The following is a 21,366-nucleotide window of genomic DNA, read 5'->3' as shown; positions in this document are numbered from 1 at the left end:
GTAATTTGGACCCTCCCCCCTCTCTTTTCTTCTTAGGGAAGGAAGAGCACGGGGAAGTTTAAAAACAGGGCCTGCGCACTTTGCACAGCAGATCTACCCACCACATGGCAAAAGAGACTATGTAGCTCATGCATCGAGCAAACCATCTGTGAGGAGACCCCTAAGTTTGCTACCGAGCTCAGATCCCTGGTAAAATCACAAGTCGAAGATACCTTTAAATCCCTCCAAAAGGGGGGGAAGAAGCATAAAAAAACTAGGCACCTTTCCCCGGAGTCAGAGTCTAGTAAATCAGATGAGGAAGTTGCGGTATCTGAATCATCCGGTTCATCATCTGCTTCCTCATCTTCAGAGGACGGTGGTCGTAACTGTTTCCCTATAGACGGAACAGATAGCTTAATCAAAGCAGTTAGGTCCACCATGGGGTTTGTAGACCCTCATCCCAAAAAGTCCATCCAAGAGATAATGTTCAGTGGCTTAGGTCAGAAAAGAAAGAGATCCTTCCCTCTTAATGATCAGGTACACGACCTGATTAAGAGAGAATGGAAGAAGCCAGAGAGAAAAGGGTTGTTGACCCCAAAAAGGAAATACCCCTTTGAGGACCCTGTATGCTCTTTCTGGAATAAAGCGCCAAAAATTGACGTGGCGGTAGCCAAAGCCTCTAAAAAATATTCCCTGCCGTTTGAAGACATGGGGGTACTCAAAGACCCTATGGACAAAAAAGCGGACTCCTTTCTGAAAGGAGCCTGGGAAGCGGCAGGGGGGGGGGTTAAAACCTGCAGTGGCAGCCACTTGCACAGCCAGATCCTTGATGGTTTGGCTGGACCAGCTGGAATCTCAGCTAAAAGACAAGGCTTCAAGGGAGGATATTATAGGGGCCATCCCTGTGATGAAAGGCGCAGCGGCTTTTCTGGCGGACGCCTCAGCCGACTCTGTCAGACTGGCAGCCAGAGCAGGGAGTTTTTCAAATGCAGCTAGATGGGCCCTATGGCTCAAATGCTGGCCAGGCGACCTCCAAACAAAATCCAAACTGTGCTCCATCCCGTGTGAAGGGGAATTTTTGTTCGGATCTACCCTAGATGACATCCTGGATAAAGCCGGGGATGACAAAAAACTATTTCCGGTCCTCTCCGGTTCATCATTCAGGAAGGGTTTTCGGAGCAAAAAATTCATGCGAAAGAGGCCCCCCAAAGATCAGGACAGGTGGGAAGATAGGAGACAGAAGAAAGCCAAGTGGTTTATGTTCAACAGGCCCTTTAGTGACAGCAAGAAGTCCGCCCAATGAAACGCAGCCCCAGGTGGGGGGAAGGCTGCTCCATTTCCTCCCAGCCTGGGAAAAGATTTCAAATGTGGGCTGGATTTTGGGCCTGATAAAATCTGGGCTAAAACTCCAGTTCCTCTCCACTCCCCGAGGAAATTTCACAGTAACCCCCGTAAGGTCCTCAGCGGTAGAGCAGTTGGCTCTAGAACAGGAAGTCCTAGACCTAGTGGACAGAGCAGTCCTGCAGGAGGTCTCAGCTCAGGAGGCAGGCGAGGGGTTTTACTCCCCACTATTCCTCAGGAGGAAACCGGATGGTACACTCAGGACTATCGTCAACCTGAAGAAATTAAACAAGTTTCTAAATATACAACCTTTCAAGATGGAGTCAATAAAAACTTGTGTGAAATTACTGTTTCCAGGCTGTTTCATGACGGTCTTAGACCTAAAAGACGCCTACTATCATGTCTCCATTCACAGGGACTACCAGAAATTCCTGAGGGTAGCTATACCAATAAGGGGCACAATCAGACACTTCCAGTATGGGGCCCTTCCCTTCTGGTTAGCAATAGCCCCCAGAGTCTTCACGAAAGTGATGTCGGAAGTCATGGCTCATCTGAGGGAGAGAAACATCCTGATAGTCCCATACCTGGACGATCTACTGGTTATAGGCAACTCGTTCAGCCACTGCAAAGACCAGCTAGCAGTAGTCATGGATTCTTTGACAAGTTTGGGATGGCTTCTAAATCTAAAAAAATCCAGAGTGGAGCCAGTTCAGCTACAGGAATACTTAGGTATCCTGTTAGATTCAAGAAGTCAGGAATGCCGTCTTCCGGAAGAGAAAGTCCAAAATATGATAGCCCGTGTGTCCTATGTAAGGAAGCATCCGGTTATGACACTAAGGGGAGCAATGTCCCTCCTCGGTTCTATGACTGCCTGCATCCCGGGGGTCCGCTAGGCTCAGTTGCACACCAGGGTCTTACAATGGGAGATTTTGAGGGCGGAAAAATCTCTAAGAGGGCACTTAGAAGGTCGACTGACCTTATCCTCAAAAACTTTACTTTCCCTAACATGGTGGACAAAGAAAGAAAATCTAGGCAGGGGCGTCCCATGGACAATACCGTCACCCCAGATTCTGACGACAGATGCAAGCCCCAGGGGGTGGGGGCTCATCTAGAGGACCGAGTGGCTCAGGGAGTCTGGGCAAAGGGGGTGGAAGGTTCTTCCTCCAACATGAAAGAACTTCTGGCAGTGAAGTATGGCCTCTTGGAATTTCTAAACGTGTTAAAAGGTCACCACGTGAGAGTGTTCTCGGACAACCGAGTAGTGGTGGTATATCTAAATCACCAGGGGGGTACCCGGTCCATCTCCCTTCTTCAGGCGTCAAGCTCCATCCTCCACGTAGCAGAGAGGAATCTAGAGTCCTTATCAGCTCTGCACATAAAAGGGTCAATGAACGTCACGGCGGACTTCCTAAGCCGGACCCAGTTGAGACAGGGCGAGTGGGAGTTGAACCAGCTAGTGTTCAAAAAAATCACGAGGGCTTGGGGAATCCCATGTATAGACCTATTCGCCAACTGGAAAAACAAAAAGGTGGACACGTTTTGCTCGATCGACCCCAGGGGGAACCCAGTAGCACTAGACGATTTTTTGATTCCATGGGGCCACCAGCTAGTATATGCCTTTCCTCCGATTGCTCTCATTCCGGCAGTTCTGAGGAAGATCAGGGAAGACGAGGCGAATACGATCCTGATCGCCCCTTTCTGGCCAAGAAGGCCTTGGTTTTCCTGGCTGAGGATCATGTCCGTCTCCGACCCCTGGATCCTTCCGGAAGTTCCGGACCTGCTGTCTCAGGGTCCAGTACTCCACCCGCAGGTAACAAACCTGCACTTGACAGCTTGGAATTTGAGAGGTCACTCTTGAGGGATAAAGGGTTTTCCCCCAATCTAATCTCTACCTTGCTGCAGAGTAGGAAACCTGTAACTACTAGGCTCTACGGGAAAACTTGGAAGAAATTCCTTTCCTTTGCAGGTACGGATATAGTGGGGGAGGCCCCCGTGGTTACCATCCTGGAGTTCCTTCAGAGGGGGTTGGAGCTGGGGTTGGCCACGAGCACGCTGAAGGTTCAGGTGGCAGCTCTGGGAGCCCTGTATAACTGCAACCTGGCAAGGGATAGATGGGTCTCCAGGTTCATCAGAGCATCTCATAGATCCAGGCCCATCCCCTCCCGGAAGGCTCCTCCGTGGGATTTAAATCTTGTTCTTTCAGCCCTGACCAGAGGCCCCTTTGAACCTCTAGGGGAAGCGTCCCTTAAAACCTTGTCCCTTCTGGTAGCCCTCACCTCGGCTCGCCGCATTAGTGACATCCAAGCACTATCCGCAGGACCCCCTTTTACACAAATACTAGACGACAGAGTGACGCTTAGGACCGACCCTGCGTACCTTCCTAAGGTGGGGTCCCTTTTTCACAGGTCACAGGAGGTTACCCTCCCTTCCTTCTGCGCAGCCCCAAAAAACAAGGGGGAAGAGGCCCTTCACACCTTGGACGTCAGGAGGTGCATTATGCAATATTTAGAGGCCACACGGGAGTGTAGGAAGGACAGGGCTCTTTTTGTGTGCTTCCAGGGATCTCGGAAGGGACAGAAAGCTTCCAAAGGAACCCTGGCAAGGTGGATAAGGGAAGCCATTTCCCTGGCTTATTCCTCAAGCGGGGAAACAGCGCCGGTGGGCTTAAGGGCTCACTCGACGAGGGCAGTGGCAGCCTCCTGGGCGGAGAAGGCCGGAACTTCAATCGAACAGATATGTAGAGCGGCGACCTGGTCTTCTCCCTCCACGTTCTTTAAACACTACCGGCTGGATCTAACATCGTCTTCAGATCTTACCTTTGGCAGAAGGGTTCTGGAAGCGGTGGTCCCTCCCTAATCTTCACTGCTCTGCAATCTCTCCGTGGTGCCGTCATGGGGAAAGAGAAAGAGTAGTTACTTACCGGTAACGAAATTTCTCGGAACCCATGACGGCACCCGTACATTCCCTCCCCTTTTTTCTTACACATGGGTGTGCACAATCGTTACTACCTGTTGTTTAGTCACAGGGTGTGTCTGAAAAAAAAAAATATACATATATAATATATATAAATAAAAATGCCATATTTGGTGTTACTAACCTGGCGGTCCTCTCGGTGCTCTGTAAACCAACTGATGCGGGAGAGAGGTGCCGCCCTTTTTATCTGTAGGTTTCCTGTCCTTGAAGGGTGGATCCCCTCTCTCCGTGGTTTCGTCATGGGTTCCGAGAAATTTCGTTACCGGTAAGTAACTACTCTATTTAGCCCCTAAATTAAAAAAAAAAAGGACATGAAGTAAAATAATTACGGTAAATAATGCTCAACTGTATGTGATCCAGTGCAGAAGCTCTGGTGGGCACCCAATCATTGTTTACCAGCTCCTGGTCTGAGACCATCAGAGGCCTCTGGTCTGGAGGATCCCACCTCTGTGTTGGAAGCCATGATGCCAGTAATGACCTCTTAAGCATCTGATTTGTGGCAGCGTTAATGCTCTTGCAAACAAAGAGTAAGAACACTGCTGGAGGTTTTGTGCTGGATCGGCAGGGGAAAGAACAGATGAACATAGTTTTTGTTGTTTTATCAAAGTGGCTTCTGGTTTTTGATATTTTTCAAAGGTAAACCTTTAATGAGAGAGGTCATTTATAGAGGTCATTAAGGCGCCTTATTTTGCCACCTTTTTAAAGCACTGTAGAATAAGAGTATGTGCATACGATCAGGAGCCACTGCGGGTTTGACGCTGCGTGTTATGCAGCATCAAACCTGCAGCGTCCAGTTGTTACAGCATAGTGTATGGGATTTCTAGAAATCCTATGTCCACTATGCATCTGCGGCTCAGCTGCAGACACTGACATGTGGCGCGTCTTTCCACACCCCAGCATGTCAATTTCTCCGGCAGGCCTGTGTGCGGGCTTTTCCCATAGACTAACCTCTATGAGGAAAGTCCACAGGTGAAAAAATAAATAAATAAATGGCGCCCCTCACTTGCATAAAACGAGTGGAAGCCGGCGGCTATTCTGCTGTGTCGGGGCCACAGGCGGCTCCGGACAGTGTGCACATACCCTAAGAACTGCTTTAAAGTCCTGCACTACCCTGGAGTTGGTGTCCAGTTTTGTGATGACTGTCAAAGGAGGGCCGTTTATTCTGGTGATGCAGTCGGGGACTGGGGACCCGGCCCTCGTGCAGTCAGCCTGAGAACTTTAAAAAGGAGCCAGAGCTGTCTTTACACACGGTCTCTTAGGAGAGACTAAGTGTATTTAGAATTACCTTACTAAAGTACAACTGTAAAGGCAAAACAGCACAACCACATGATGATAAAAAATATTAAAAATGATGTGGTACAATGTGATACATATAAAGAGCCCTTAGTCATAATCTTATGATGATGTTTTTATCCTTTGAATGGAATCTGAATAAGACTACTTACATTTTTATCATCAAGTGGCTGTGTCGTTCTCCCTTTCCTGTTCTACTGTTTTTGTGGTAAGGCCCTATTTAGAACTTTGTCTTCTCTGAAAGTAATAACTTATTCTAGTATAGACCGAAATGTAAAAAATGTAAATATCACAGATATCTGACAGATTCAAAACATGCTTAAAAAATCTGTTTTGATCAATTTTTTTTTTTATTGACCTCTGTATTTCTCTTCTGACTTGTGTCCACGTGTTGCTATTTTACATTTTAGGGACAGAATGTTCACATCCGTACAAAGGGAGGCAAAGTGGTATGTCTGGGGACAGTCCATGGCAATGTAGATATTCATGCTTTGGCTCACAGTGTAAGTATATTCACTTCTTATATGGATGGATTGGATTATAGTCTTGTATACTGAAGCAGTCCTCCACCACACAATGACATTTTGTCTGTACGTGCCTAGTTTATATTCACCATATCTGGTGCCCCTGTTTTGATGCACAGTGCTGCTGTTTCTGTGTTCTGGCGCCACCGTAATTTCATGGAGATCCTTGTGGAAAGTCTGATACATGTGGCCCCCACTGCCCGTGACCTGTCCTGGGATGGACCATCCCTGATTATGTCTCCACTGTATTCATCTCTGCTGTACCTTGGGATGTCTCTTTGGGTGCTGGCAGCTAGATGAACATTGCTGACAGCCCCCCAAGAGAAGAGAGGAGTGTTTCCCTAGACAGAGTCCTGTACCTTCTCTTGCAGAGCTGTCTGCGATGTTCATCCGGCAGCAGAATCGCTGTGCAAAGACAAGGGAAGACAGGAAGACATGGTGGCAGCATTTTCTTTGCTGGTCTATCCCTGAGTAGTGACAGTGCACCCAGCTAGCAGTTGTGTCTTGGACTTCCCACAGTGCCGTATGGTACTACCACAGCTTCTAGACAGCAGCTCACTATCTTGGGGTAGTATTTCACTCTCATATATTCCATCACTTGTGCATTAATGTCAGCTTCTTCATCAAAATATTAGCTAAATGCACATTTTCCTTACTTTTAAAGCAGTCAAAACTCTCATGTCTACTTTGCTCCTTCTCCCTATAATTATACTCCTGCTCACCACTACAGGGGCTGATGTTCTGCCGTCAGCCACCACTCTCCTCCTTTGCCATGCTGCTGTGATGAAAGATCGTGCACCTGCTGTATCTAATCCCTATGTGCCCTAAGCCTCATAAGTCCCTCCATACGTCACCCTGAACATGAGCAATAAAATCCATCTATCTGGCCATGATTTCTGTCTTCTGTCTTTGTACAGAATTTTTAATTCATTAGCTCATGTGAGCTCCCAGCTTTACCAAATCTAGTAATGGTCCAGAAGGTTCACTTCACCAGTGGGTCTGTGGTACATTCCTCCTGATTGCTGCAACTTGTTACTGATTTGTTCTGCTGAATGAAACCTCTAGGCTTCTATTTCTATTCAGCTTCTACATTAGTTAGAGTTCAGCAAAATGATTTGCAAGAGCTTGGTAACTGGGGATGACACATATAGAAGGAGGTTCACTGGAGTCCTCTGGCTTACTGCCATGGACTATAGATGTGGCCGCTGGACTCGGGTTTTTGGTAATCTTTTTGCCCAACTCGAATATTAATAATCTATTTACCCTTAGCCAGTCCCATTCGCTGTTCTCATATTCAATTGAAAAGTCTTATTCTCCCTCCCAAACCTCTTGACATTGCTGAGCCTCCTTACATCTTGTTCTTCATCTGCACACCATTCTACCTGTGCTCTGTATTCTGCCAATAGTCTAATACTAGCATCCTTCATAATCCGAACTTTCCACTTTGCAGCAACAGTTCTTTGGAATTGCTACTGTGGTCAATCATTCTTTCTATGCACAGCTTTAATTTAATCCCTTTATTTATCAATATCTCATCTTTTTCATCCTCATGCACCTCATACATGTGTCTGTGCAAATACTGGCTAGTGACTGTCTTGCACCACTTATTGTCCTACAGAAAAGATGGCTGGGCCATAGTGGAAAACAAACAACTCTTTCTCCTATGTCATTATGTCAGCTGTATTTTCTCTTACTGTAAGCTCTTGTCAAACAAGCTCTCACTCATTTTGCAGAATATTTAGGTGCTATATGCGCTGTGGAAAGCAGGGTGGTAGGAAAGTAAGGGTATGTGCACATGTTATAGGAGTTATCCAGGACTATTTTATTTTTTTCTTATGGGCCTAAGAACTTGCAGGTAGTTACTAGCTACCTGCCTGTTCTGCCCGGTGTCAGTCTCTTCCGGCACAGAGCAGTCACAGACCGCTCCTGCTTGTGATCCTGCTGCTTGTGGTGATGTCGCTTTAACAGCCGGCTCCTCGCTGCCTAACTACGGGGAGCTGGCTGTCACTCAGCATGGCGTTGGCAGTCACGCCCCATCAATAGATCAGCCTGGAAAAAGAAGAGCTGTTCTGTTGACTTGAGGTCAAATGAAGCAGCAGCATTGCCAGCAGGACCGGTCCATGAACTCTGTGAGCTGGCGCCAGGCTGAACAGGCAGGTAGTTGCTAACCACCGTATTTTTCGGACTAGAAGACGCACTGGACCTTAAGACGCACCCCAAATTTTGGGGTGAAAAATAGGTAAAAAAATATTTTCTATAAGATGTGGGTCCGTTTTATAGTCCGAATAGGTATCTTACCTAGGAGGCTTTGGAGCGGGGGTCACAGAAGGCATGGTCCCTCAGGAAGCCGGCAGGAGAAGTGGAGCAATACTGCGGCCCCTAGGAGGGAGAAGGGGTTGCCCCAGCAGGGGGAGGGGGTTGCGGTGGTGGTCAAGCGGGATTACAGGAAGCCGGGTCCCTCCCCCAGGCGGTGAGATGCTACGGTGTCTGTGTTAGCGGTCAGGCTGCCACGGCCATCTTCGTGAAGCCGTGATCTACAGGGAAATAGCCGTCTGAGCCGGCGCATGCGCAGACTAGGATCTCGACTGCCATCTTTCTAAAGCCGTGGGCCTCAGGGAAATGGCCGTCGAGACAAGAGTCTGCACATGCGCTGGCTTGGGCAGCCATTTCCCTGTAGATCACGGCCTCAGGAAGATGGACATGGCTGCTGGAAAAGCCATGCACGCCGCTCTGCCTGACTGCCGACACCGACCCCGCAGCACCTCACTGCTTCTGCTGCCGCCGCCAAATTTCTTGGGGAGGCGCTCTGCTTTCTGCTATGCCGCTCAACCACCTCAACTCCTCGGTAAGCTACGTTCGGATCTTAAGATGCACCCCCCCCATTTTCCTCCCAAATTATGGTCCAAAAAATATGGTACCTGCCTGTCAGTTCTTAGCCCCATGAAAAAAAAATTAAATAGTCCCGGATACTGACCTTTAAGTAATTGCTGCAGACATTTTTTTTTACATCAAAAATGTGTTTCTTGACAGGAAAAATTGCTGCATAAAATTGCAAATTTTTTTACGTGGTTTTTTTTTATGCGTTTTTTCCCCCATCCATTACAATGTGTGAGATCGCTACAAAAATGCTGACAGAATTGACATGCTACAGATCTGAATCTGCTTTAAATCTGCAAGGAAATAATAAGCAATCTGTGCATGAGAGTTCAGAAATCTCATTCACTTTGCTGGGACAGTAATATGCTGCATCTTTTACTGCAAAAACGCGTCAAAAACGCAACATGAGAGCATAGCTTAATAGTTTGAAGTTTGACTTCTTTATATATCACCAAATGTACAGTTTTAACAATGGAATAATAGCATTTTCAACAGTGTGTTTGTATAGCACTTTTACCACAAGATGGCGCATTTTTACTACGTGTCCTAGAATACATCTAGTATAGCATTACAGTTATGTACCATATTCAGAGTAATTGTATTGTAATAAGTCAGAAATGAATCGTTCAGGGCCAAGTTTTATCTAATGAAAGGCAGCAGGACACACACATCCTGGGTTTTTCTTTTACCCTGCATTATCTTTTTAAATTCTGCATCATAGATGAAAGCGTTCAATTGAGCAAAACAAAATGGCATTTTGTCAGGGGAAAGCAGGGGAACCTTTCCTGTGATTTTTGATGTTGTTATCCTGCTTCATCTGAGAGGCCTAAGTGCACCTTTGTGCGCCATGCCAGAAATCTTACTCCAGTCAGGGAGTAGAGGGAGATTTCTGGCATAGGGGATGCCACATCTCCCCATGAATTGGACGAGCAGTTGCACCACGCCAGTGCCCTCGTCCTGCCCCAGCTCTGCCCATTTTGCAGAGCTCAGAGAAACTAGCATTAAAGCACCAAAAGTCACATAATTTTTGCACAAGTTCAATGTCCCACCCAAAGCCCGTGTGATGCATTTGCATAAGATTTTACTGAGAAATGGCAAAACTGATTTTTTCATTCAGGGTGCAGTCAGACAGCTGAATAACAAGGACGACGATCACATTGCAGGGCACGGACTGGCCAGCAGCTCTCCTGACCCGACCATGACAGCTGCATAGAAATACATGCTGTCATGCTCGGGTCAGTAGAGCCGCCGGCCAGTTCGAGGGTTGCAGTGCAATCATCGTCCATGTTACACGGCTGTCTGACTGCGCTCTCAAGGTAAGGATTTAGTCAGCCTGAAAGCTCCTATATATGCATGCCACTAGTTTGAGGTATTAAATCCTCCTGACAGGTTTCTTTTTTAACCCTTCACAGGCAAGAACACATCATGGTTGTAAATTGCATGTAAGGGATAGTGAGAGAAGCTTTACGTGCAATTTTTTGGGCACAGGATGAACACTTCTGCTGGGGAAGATGTGGTTAGATTCTATATAACAGGTTACTGTGTTTCTCAGCGATGCCAAATGACAACTTTGTTGTGTTGCAGGGATACGTATAAGGGCTCATACCATCACCGTAAAAAACAAACAAAAAAAAAAAAGGTCCGATATTGGAACCGACTGTCGGACGAGTGTCATGCGATTTTCATACAGATGGCAGGCTGAATTGTTGGATGATGCGACTATACAGCTTCCCATCCAGCCGTGACACTGAGCTGTGCGTTCTTGCACACCTCAATGACTTACTGTGACGGGAAAAAGGTGAGCGGGGTTCATATCCAATGAACTTCGTTTATTTCAATGACGTCAGCGCGAGCATGGTGAGAACTTTCCCACGGAACTCGTGCTGACGTAATTGCGGTGAAAGGGGTTCATTGGGTATGAACTTCGATGACCTTTCTGCTGGCACTGCGAGTGTGAGAACTTTCCCACGCTCGCCGTGACGTCAGTGAGGTGAACAAAGTTAATTGGATGTGATCCCCGCTCAACTTAATCACGACACCGCGAGTCACTGAGGTGCGCAAGCACGCGCAGCTCAGTGTCTCTGCTGGCTGGCAGGCTGTATAGGCGCATTATGCAACAATTCAGCTTGCCATGTAGATATAGCAGAGCTAGACGCGTCGCAGGACAAATGGATTATTACCTTCTTGTTGAGGACAGGTGAAGAATATGGTTGTTTTTTTTTAACTCTTTTACAAGTGACATGGGCTTCAGTGGATTGGGCATTATGGTAAATATGAGGCTTTTTGGTAAATGTAGATTCAATAAAGGAGTCTTGTGCCATATTTTTCTGACTATAAGATGTACCCCAAATTTTCAGGAGGAAAATAGGGAAAAAAAATTGAATGCGTCAAATGGGGGTCCATTTTACAACCCGAATTCAGCTTAACGGCGAGGGGCGGCGGCGGTCGTGGAGCAGGAACGCAGGAGGTATGACGCTGCGTGGTGATGCTGGGAGTCCCATCCCAGGCTGGAAGAAGGGGCTGCTCAGCAGTGCTCGACGGCAGGGGTTGGGCGATACAGTGGTCGATGCTGCGTGTCCTGCGCTTGGAGGAGGGGATGTCCAGAGGTACGATACACAGGGTGGTATGATGCACAGGGTGGTAGGACGGGGTGTTTGACGGTCCTCGGCGATACTCGATGATGTGGGGTCTCCGCCGACATTTTGTGAAAGTCCGGAGCCCTGCACTTCCATGTTCTCTATGTGGTGGACTCCAGGAAAATGGCCACTGGAGGTGGTGCCTGTTCAGATTGAGATTTCGGCACTGAGATCTCGTCTCCCGAGATCGAAATCTGCGCATGCACTGCCTCCGTCAGCCTCTGCTATGGGTCATACAGGTATGTATGGATTTACTTTTCTATAACCTGTATGCCCATATTAGAGGTCTGATATCTCCCAGGGGGTGACAGATTCCCTTTATGCGTAAATGACATTGACAAATTCTCTATGTAAAAGCTCATGTTAAAATCGCATTGCAAGTGGACGGCACTCATAGTCTGAGTGCCATCCATTTTATTTTTTTTTTACTTGACTTGCATTGGGCGAGTCTCGTCCGAGATACGAGGACCATTGCAGCATGCTGCGATTTTTTTTTTTTTTTCTTCCCTCAGTTTGATATGAACTGAGAAAAAAAAAAAAACGCAGATGAGCAGAGACTCATAGATTAACATTGGTCAGAGTGCAATCCGATTTTTTTTTTTATCGGATTGCACTTGTCCGTCTTTCAAGCAGATGAGTATGAGCCCTAAGACATGATTTGCTCATAGAGAGGTAGATAACTTCAGAATTGTATATGTTCAGCAGAGATACATTGGAGTCTCTCCTGCGAGCTTCTGTTCCACATTTGAGAATGTACAGACGCCAGTTGTTAAGGAGTTCAGTGATCTTCCTGTCATTATCCATTCCGTCAGCTGAGCCTTTTATCTGGCACAACCCTGGTTAGGTCTGCTTATTCCAGCCAGGACATTGCAATAGACTGCGGTGTGTTACTGGCGCTGATGAAATCCTATGTGTACATTTATCAGTGATTGTATAATAATAATAATTTTTATTTTTATAGCGCCAACATATTCCGCAGCACTTTACAAATTTTAGGGGGGACTTATGCTTATTCTGTATTGTTTGTATATCTCATATCGAAAGGAGTGAGGGCCCTGCTTGCAATCTTACAGTCTATGAGGAAATGGGGGAGACACAAAAGGTAGAATGTACATATATATATCGCAGCGTGCATTATTATTTCAGTGGCTGATTCTGTAAGAACTGGATGTCCACCATTACAGTTCCCACAGTAAGTTTCACCCAACATTCCTAATTTCTAAATGGCAAATATATCTAATTCTGTACATATATAGGGAGTACATAATATCTCCAGCATAACTTCCTGCTAGGGAACCTGGAAAGGCTGGATTGTGAGCCCTATAAGAGCTGATATTACGGTTCTTGTGGCAAACTTGGCTATTCCAGAAGCCAATAAAAATAAGGAATGACCCAATTACTTTGTCAGAAAAGAGCAGGGCATAGGACGCTTCATTTTAGAACTGCTTTTGCATAAAGGGGTTGTCTGGGTTTTAAACGCTTACATATAATACAATAGACACACTGATACTCGCCCTCTCTAGGCCAGCACTGCCTCCTCTGCCGCTCTTTTGTTCACTGGCAGTATTGGTAACATCACAGCGCAGATCACCACTGCTGCCAATCACTGAGCTCATTGGCTCTAATGAGAAACATGGCATGAGCCTTTGCGCTCAGTGATTGGCTGCAGTGATTGTAAGCTGTAGTCATGACATCACTGTTCTGCCTGCAAACAAATACCAGAGCAGCGGGGGACAGGCAGCGCTGAACCTGGGAACCTGTATTAAATATCTGCTCCCTTTAAAGGGAATCTGTCAGCAGGGTTTGTTATGTAATCTGAAAGAAGCACAATGTAGGAGCAGAGGCCCTGATTACAGTGATGTCACTTACTAGGCTGTATTCTGCAATTTCAATACAAGAAGTCTTTTATCAGCAGTAGATTATCACTGCAGGACAACTTGGCACGTGCAGGGTAGTCTAACCACACCCCAGCACTGACTACCACCACACTGTCACTGTACATTGTACACAGAAAGCTGTGGTGTAAGTGGGGTTATACACGGATCAACAATAGAGCTCTGCTAGATCTGCAGCAGAGAAAACTAACTATATCACAACTGCTGTACTCAGTAAACTAAGTGATACATCGCTGGAATCAGGGTCTCTGTCCCTACAGCATGGTGCTGTTAGATTGCATTGCAAATACCTGCTGCCAGATTTCCTTTAATGTATTCCCAGGCAAACTCTTTTAAGGTTAAATGAAATATTTACAAATGTTTACTAATTAAAATCATTTTATGGATAAATAATGGTACAAAGCAAACGTGTAGCAGTTTGCCATAACAATCAGTCCCATTCTGCCCCGCACTTCCCAGAACATTTGACATTTTTTTGTGCTACTATTAATAAATCTGCCTAGTGTTCTCTAATCAGTTTTTATTATTTGGGGTGTGATATCGGCATCCAGCTCTAGAATAGAGGTGTCATGTGTCACTGTACTGCAGCCTCTGACTGCTGTAAAGTGATCTGCATAGAACGGGGAATGTCAGAAATGGACGATTCAAGGATTGATCTTTAATATTGTGATATGGAAAAAAATGCCCACATTTTTAAACATGTTTCACAAAGGAAAACAGAAAATGTCAGGGTATATTCCCTTAAAATGTTGGAGGCAGAGCCTGAACTCACGTGATGTGTTGTCTAGCAAGCTTTTCCTTTGTATAGATTTTTGATAGTCTGTGTGTGAAATGACAGCTTTAATTGGACTTTCCCTTTAAGAGAATGTACTATGGGTGCATTGAGTTGTAATAATATCTCATTCTGCATCTTTCTGTAATGTAATTGAATGGTTTGCTCGCTTTTGATGTTGTATATAGACTCCATATGGATGTCATCATGTCTGTTGTTTATGGTGGGATCTCGCATGTATACTGTAGTTTCCCCTTACAATCTTCCAAACCCAACGTGAGTCATGTTTCCAGATTCATTGAGACACTAAATAACATGACTTAGGGCCACTGGCTATTTGCACTTACTTTTTCTATCTAGATTGCTACAATGATGCTCCAGATCAAAGTGAACGTGTCGCCGTGTGGTGAGCATGTAAAACTCATGAAAAGGAGGGCTAGGAGTATGTCCTGGAGATTTCTGCCAAGGAGAGCTATGATTATGCAGTTATTAATAGTTTAGATGTATGACTTAAGCGTAAAAATAACCTCCAGATTGCAGAGAAATGTTCCCACTGGCACATAATCTGGTATAAGGAATTTTTGGCAGCCAAAATGCGCTAGAGTCTTTGGAGAATATATCTGTGGAAAAGCACATGTGAACGAGTCACCATGTAAGCAGCAGAAAGCTTAGTAATCACCATAAAACATTACCATACATTGTAATTATCTGCTTGCTTTCATCTAATTATATATGTCTAAGTCTTTCCTGCAGTGTGAGTCTTCTATATCTGAGCTCTTCTTCATAGTGGATATGGATGTTCGGCGTAGTGGGTTTAGCCTGGCGTATGACCCGATAAGAATAGAACTACTATAGGGCTCAAATGCATGAAGATTGGCGATTTCCATGCCAGTCTTGATGAGGGGGATGTGTTGATGTTTGACCCTCCTGATTCATGAAGAGTCACTTGCCTCTTGATGAATCAGTGTCTTACGAGGGCATGCGCCTCATTGACTGGAATAAGATTTCTGGCATAGGGAACACCACAGCTCGTCATGAATTAGATGGGCTGTGCTATCATGCCCCCATCCCAGGAGAAACTCACGTTGTGCAAAAATTTTGCTACTTTTCAAATCAATTTATGCCAGAGTTCTGGCAGATGTGCCTTGATGACTTCGGGGCCTAGGGGTTTTTCTAATATGGCAACACCTGCCTTCATACTTGTCCATAAAGTTATTCTATCCTCATTCAACATCTTATGTCGGGTACTCGTGTAGATATTACACACATTATAAATATGGGCGCAAAACGCAGTTGATGGGAAAGTTTAACTTGATTCATGTCCAACCCAGCGTATTCATAGGCTTAGTGGGGCTTCACTATAGTTAGTGGTGGGCATGATAGGAAGTAAAGCTGTGACTGCTCAGTGTCTCGCACTGCCCCATTGACTGGAACAGATCAGGAGTCTAAGGACTCACTCACACGAGCCTATAACACAGTGCTATCCAAAGTTTTAAAGCAGTTCAGATCTGCAATTTTTTTTTCTCATGCTGATTCGGCATGAGAAAACAATTGCAGCATGCTGTGAGTGACTCACCAAATCGGATCATGTTCACCCATACAAGTCTACGGGTGCGTATGAAACACTGGACTGCACTTGGATAACATCTGAGTGCAGTTCGACATCCATGGACTGAGACGATGGAGAAATTAGGTTCTCTGTCTTTTCTGCACCTGTGCTGCGATTCTCTCATTATCATGCGTGTCATTAGTATAATCGGTCCGATTCTCTTGCATGAGAGAATATACGGCAGTGTGAGTGAGCCCTAACGTTTATGCTGTGAAGGCCGCAGAAACGAAGGATTATTTTTTTCATCTGTATGCCATGTATATGTCATCCCTATATCTGTCTGTTTTTATACATCTACTAGTTAACATTTTTTTAAATGCTAAATACAGTTTCCTATGTCAATTAATCAGCGCTTCAACCCCACTCCTTTTGTCTTAAAGCTGTTGTTTCACCTGGCATTTGTATGGGAAAATATAAGTCTTCAGAAAAAAGTGTTGTTCTTGTTTTAATAAACCTCTTGGACCCAATTCTATTTTTTTTTGTGTGTGCATTTTTTTCAATTCTGCAGTGCCCAAGTTTTTTTGTATAGTTGAAAACTAACATGGCATTTTGTAGCTTATTGAAGAGGTTGTGCAGCATGTTACTCAAAGGCGCAAAAATAAAGCCATCTTTGAATATGTGCCAAATTCATGAACATTGTGCGCTGTTTTAGTTCATTTTAGTTACAAAAAGACAAGACAAAAAATGCAAATAATGAATTGGGCCTTTGTATTGTTACAAGAAGAGGATGAAAGTTTTTTTTGTTTTTTTTTGTTCCTAGAAAAATTTATTTGTGTACATACAATTTGTGTTGCTTTGAGCCACAAGTCATTTCCTATGTCGTAGTGAAACTTGTAATATTCCTACTTTTGTTTTACAGTCAGTTGATATTGAGAAATTGCTTGGAACAACTGTTAATATCTGCACAGAAAATGGCCAGCTGAAAGCCAAGTACCTGTATGCAGAGTCCTCGACGATGTTTTCCTCTGCTGGTGATATAATAGTAGGGAGTGCGCACGGTAAGTATGGTCTTAGCACCATGGCTATGAGCATTAGCTGCTGTGTCGGACACCTTACATCCGTAAACAAATTGAACAACAACTATATGTATGTATGTTTTGTTTTTAACTTTCGTTTTCTTTCCACTCAGCCACAAATAGAATTGATATACATTTCCTTCATATTAAAGGGGCTGTCCACTACTTGAAGTACCCCTCTGCAATTGCCATATTCCTCCATGTAAAATAAAAACAGCCTGTACTCTCCTCCAGTGATGACACTGTTCCAGCGATGTCTGCGCCAGTACTTACATGACATTACTATGCCACGTGAGCCCTGCAGCCAATCGGTAGCAACTATTGGACTGCTTGACTCTCACTTCCTCTAGACATAACTGACATTTGGAGTAAGTCAAAGGCTATGTGCCCACGATGCAGAAATGCTCTGGATTTTTCCTGAGCGTTTCTGCATCTCCCTGGCAGAAAAAAACGCATGCGGATTGTACATGCGTTTTCCTGCCAGGGACATGCGGATGTGAAGCGTTCTTCACATGCATTTCCACATGCGGATTGACAAGCGCTTTCCAAGCGATTTTAGCATCACTTGGAAAGTGCTTGACAACTTGGTCACACTATATAAATCCATGCAAACGGCATGGATTTATATAGTGTGACCGAAAGAATGGTAAAAAATACATATTATACTTACCTTCTGATGGCCCCCGGTGTCCTTGTCTTGGCTTGCCGGTAGCTCGCGGTAGACTAAAAGGACCTGCGGTGACGTCATTTAGTCATGTGACGGGTCACATGACTAAATGACGCCACCGCAGGTCCTTTTAGTCTACTGCGAGCTGCCGGCAAGCCAAGACAAGGACACTGGGGGCCATCAGAAGGTAAGTATAATATTTATTTTTTATTTTATTCTTTTTTTAACAGGTTCTATGGTACCCGGGTCTAGAGGAGAGTCTCCTCTTCTCCAAACCCGGGTACCATCCGCACATTCAATCGCATGTTATCCTCATGTACAGATGCAGTTATGCGGATGACATGCGGTCCAATGCAAGTCAATGGCGGCGAAAACGCCGCGATTCCGCAAAATAATTGGTAGTGCTGCGAATTTTTCTGCAGCATGTGCACAGCACATGCGGATTATCATTGGGGAACATGGCAGGCCTTCTACCAAGCGTTTTTTAAGCGTTTCTGCGGCGGAATTGCCGCTGCGGAAACGCTTAAAAAACGCATAGTGGGCACACAGCCAAAGAGCAGCAGTAGTTATCACTCCATCAGGATGTTCGTTTTATTCAAAGGAAGTGAGAGTGATGCAGCCGCTGATTGACTGCAGGGCTCCATGCAAGCCCTGGAAATAAGTTTACTGGAACAGTGCTAGCACCAGAGATGAGTGCAGACCGGTTTTATTTTACATGGGAAAATGTAGCAATTTAGAAGGGGTTGTCCGAGTAATGGACAACCCCTTTAACCACAGGCACTCCCCACCTTTTATAGGCTTCAAAGAGCAAATTGGCAGAGATGCAGAGAGTAAGGCTCCCACTTACCTAATATATTAGAGATCTTTCCCAAGATTAGGCAATCCGTTTTATAGATCTGCTTTAGTGGCCTTGTTATGTCTCTAAATTATATGGACAGCTGTTAGCCATTTCATGGTATATATGTAGGAACAGAAAGTTTCCTTAAAAAACATCTTTTTGCTAGGAGCCAGCTGCAATTTCTAATCCTAAATGAAGATGTGTGTTGTAAAATTCTTGTGGCCTTTCATGTAATAGTCCAGAAACTGAGGTGACCTGAGCGCACGTAGATTTGAAACCAGAAAGTAAAAGTTGTGGTAGGACTAGGTCAGGCATGGTAAGGATGGAGAAGACCTTCAGAAGATGACCTGGAAAGGTGTATTCATTTTTCATCACTGTTCCCATTGGGGCTCACAATCTAAATTCCCTATCAATATGTCTACAGAAATATGGGAGGAAACCGGAGTACTGGATGAAACCCACACAAAAACAGGGAGAACATACAAGCTCCTTTTAGTTGTCCTTTGTGGGATTTGAACCCAGGACCCCAGCGAGGCAAATCAGCAGTGCTAACCACTGAGCCATCTTGCTGCTCATACTTTTTGTGATTTTATAAAACTCCTACACACAAATCATTGAAAACCCACACTGTTTCTAGGTGAGTTGTGATATTGCCACATTTATTCAATTACTTCAGTGTCACAAAATGAAAAACAGCCTGGAATAAGTGCAACCACTGCTTACATGCATTGCCGCAACCTGTGTTCCTATAGAAGCAGTGCTAGATAAAGTGTAATCCTGAATGTCTGTCTGCTACTGGCATCACACTGGTTTCAGCTATGCCAGACCATCAGCATTTTATCTTAACTTTAGGTTTGTGCATGGTTCACCCCTTTTGTGGTCCTCCTTTGGCTTCTTATTTCTTTAGTCAGTTCTGGATATTGTCCCAGTGGAGCTGCTGATATAATCAGATGCAGACTGGGTTAAATATAACTTTGGCAGTGACTTGATTCAAACAAATGCATTAATCCTATCTAGCTTGTCTATTGTACTGGAGTTTTTATGTGTGTCTAATATATAATTTTTTTTTCGTTTTTTTTTTTTCCATGATAAATTTGTTCTCTAAATATATTAATGAAATGTCCTTGGCTTTTTTTTCCTGTATCAAAAACTGTTATGATTGATCTTGGCGAACACACTGACCCTGCTGGAAGAGAACCTGTTAGTTTTCTAATCTCAGCACACAGCGGTTAAATGCCACACTTATTGGCATCACTGTTGCATGCTAGTGACTGCCTGCAGTGGTCACATGTCGGTACAGCACCTTCTCACTTCTGCAGTGTATACAGAAACAAGTGGGGGACCCTGAAACATCATCGCTGGAGCCGTGTGGGAGGTTGGCATTCTTTGCTTAGCACTTCAGTAATATTTACACACACCGGTTATGCTATGATTTTTATACAAGGCTGATAGACATGCTGCATAAATCTCACGTGATTTTACTGATTGCCACGTTTTTGTGGCACCTGGAGGTTATTTGCATTAAAACCTTAATGATGTGTATATGTATATATGTGTGTGTATAGATGGATAGATAGATTTGCTATTTTATGATCTGCAAATGTAATCCGGGTATTTGTGTTCTATAAGTGCCACCAGTTACCTTTACCACATAATTCTGATTGGCATCTGTGTATTTTGGGTTCCTTCACGGGTTTTGATATACTGTTTGGTATCTAATCTATCAACCTTTTTGTGCACTTTCATCTCTATTAAACATTTAATACTCTTAAATGTATAAGGTCACTGCCCTGCATTACCACTGAGGATATTCTGGACACCCATTATGTCTGGTAAGGTCTCAGGGGGGTTATGATGGTCCATATAATAATGATGTGATCCTCTCTGAAGTCTCTATTGTTGGCAATGAATTTATCACACCAAGAATTGACAGCCCTGGTTGTTCATAATATGTATAGTGGGCTTTGGAGTGACATGTCATTAGGATTCTCTGCGATAACCCCATACTATGGTTTAAAGGGTTCTCCAAAAATATATAACTAAAAGAAATAAATTCCTAAATATTTGTAATTAGCAAATCACAATCCTTTTGTCTAGGGAGCTAATCGCTATAGAATTAAAATAGTCACTGCCATGTTACACTGACAGTAACCTGTCCTTGAATGTTAATAAGACAGGTGCATGTGCAGTAGGAAGCTCCACTGCTGTGACCTAGAAATATATAAGTATGACATGGTAGACAGCAGTGTGATCAGCCTCTGCTTACCTCAGCACCCCTGGTATCTCCAGCATTACATCAGATAGACATGAAGGACAGCAGTGTGCGCAGCCTCTGCTTACCTCAGCACCCCTGGTATCTCCAGCATTACATCATATAGACATGGAGGACAGCAGTGTGAGCAGCCTCTTCTTACCTCAGCACCTCTGGTATCTCCAGCATTACATAAGACAGACATGATGGACAGCAGTGTGAGCTGCCTCTGCTTACCTCAGCACCCCTGGTATCTCCAGCATTACATCAGATAGACATGGAGGACAGCAGTGTGAGCAGCCTCTTCTTACCTCAGCACCCCTGGTATCTCCAGCATTACATCAGACAGACATGATGGACAGCAGTGTGAACAGCCTCTTCTTACCTCAGCACCTCTGGTATCTCCAGCATTACATCAGACAGACATGATGGACTGCAGTGTGAGCAGCCTCTTCTTACCTCAGCACCTCTGGTATCTCCAGCATTACATCAGACAGACATGATGGACAGCAGTGTGAGCAGCCTCTTCTTACCTCAGCACCTCTGGTATCTCCAGCATTACATCAGACAGACATGATGGACTGCAGTGTGAGCAGCCTCTTCTTACCTCAGCACCTCTGGTATCTCCAGCATTACATCAGACAGACATGATGGACTGCAGTGTGAGCAGCCTCTTCTTACCTCAGCACCTCTGG

The 21,366-nt window shown here is 44.8% G+C and overlaps 1 protein-coding gene across 2 annotated transcripts in view; it reads left to right on the top strand.

The window, feature by feature from the left end:
* Window positions 1-21,366, top strand: part of FAM185A (family with sequence similarity 185 member A) — a 61,804-nt gene that overhangs the window by 9,164 nt on the left and 31,274 nt on the right. For both annotated transcript variants that reach the window (XM_073652278.1, XM_073652276.1), the window contains exons 3-4: window positions 5,997-6,089; window positions 16,759-16,897. In XM_073652278.1, coding sequence (XP_073508379.1) covers window positions 5,997-6,089; window positions 16,759-16,897 — 232 coding nt within the window. The remainder of the gene's footprint in view (window positions 1-5,996; window positions 6,090-16,758; window positions 16,898-21,366) is intronic.

Source organism: Phyllobates terribilis, unplaced genomic scaffold (assembly GCF_046119375.1).
Source record: "Phyllobates terribilis strain yellow unplaced genomic scaffold, ASM4611937v1 Scaffold_11__3_contigs__length_659146591, whole genome shotgun sequence".
Taxonomy (NCBI): domain Eukaryota; kingdom Metazoa; phylum Chordata; class Amphibia; order Anura; family Dendrobatidae; genus Phyllobates; species Phyllobates terribilis.
The sequence above is the reverse complement of the archived record's forward strand: the minus strand, read 5'-3'. Positions and strand labels throughout refer to the sequence as shown.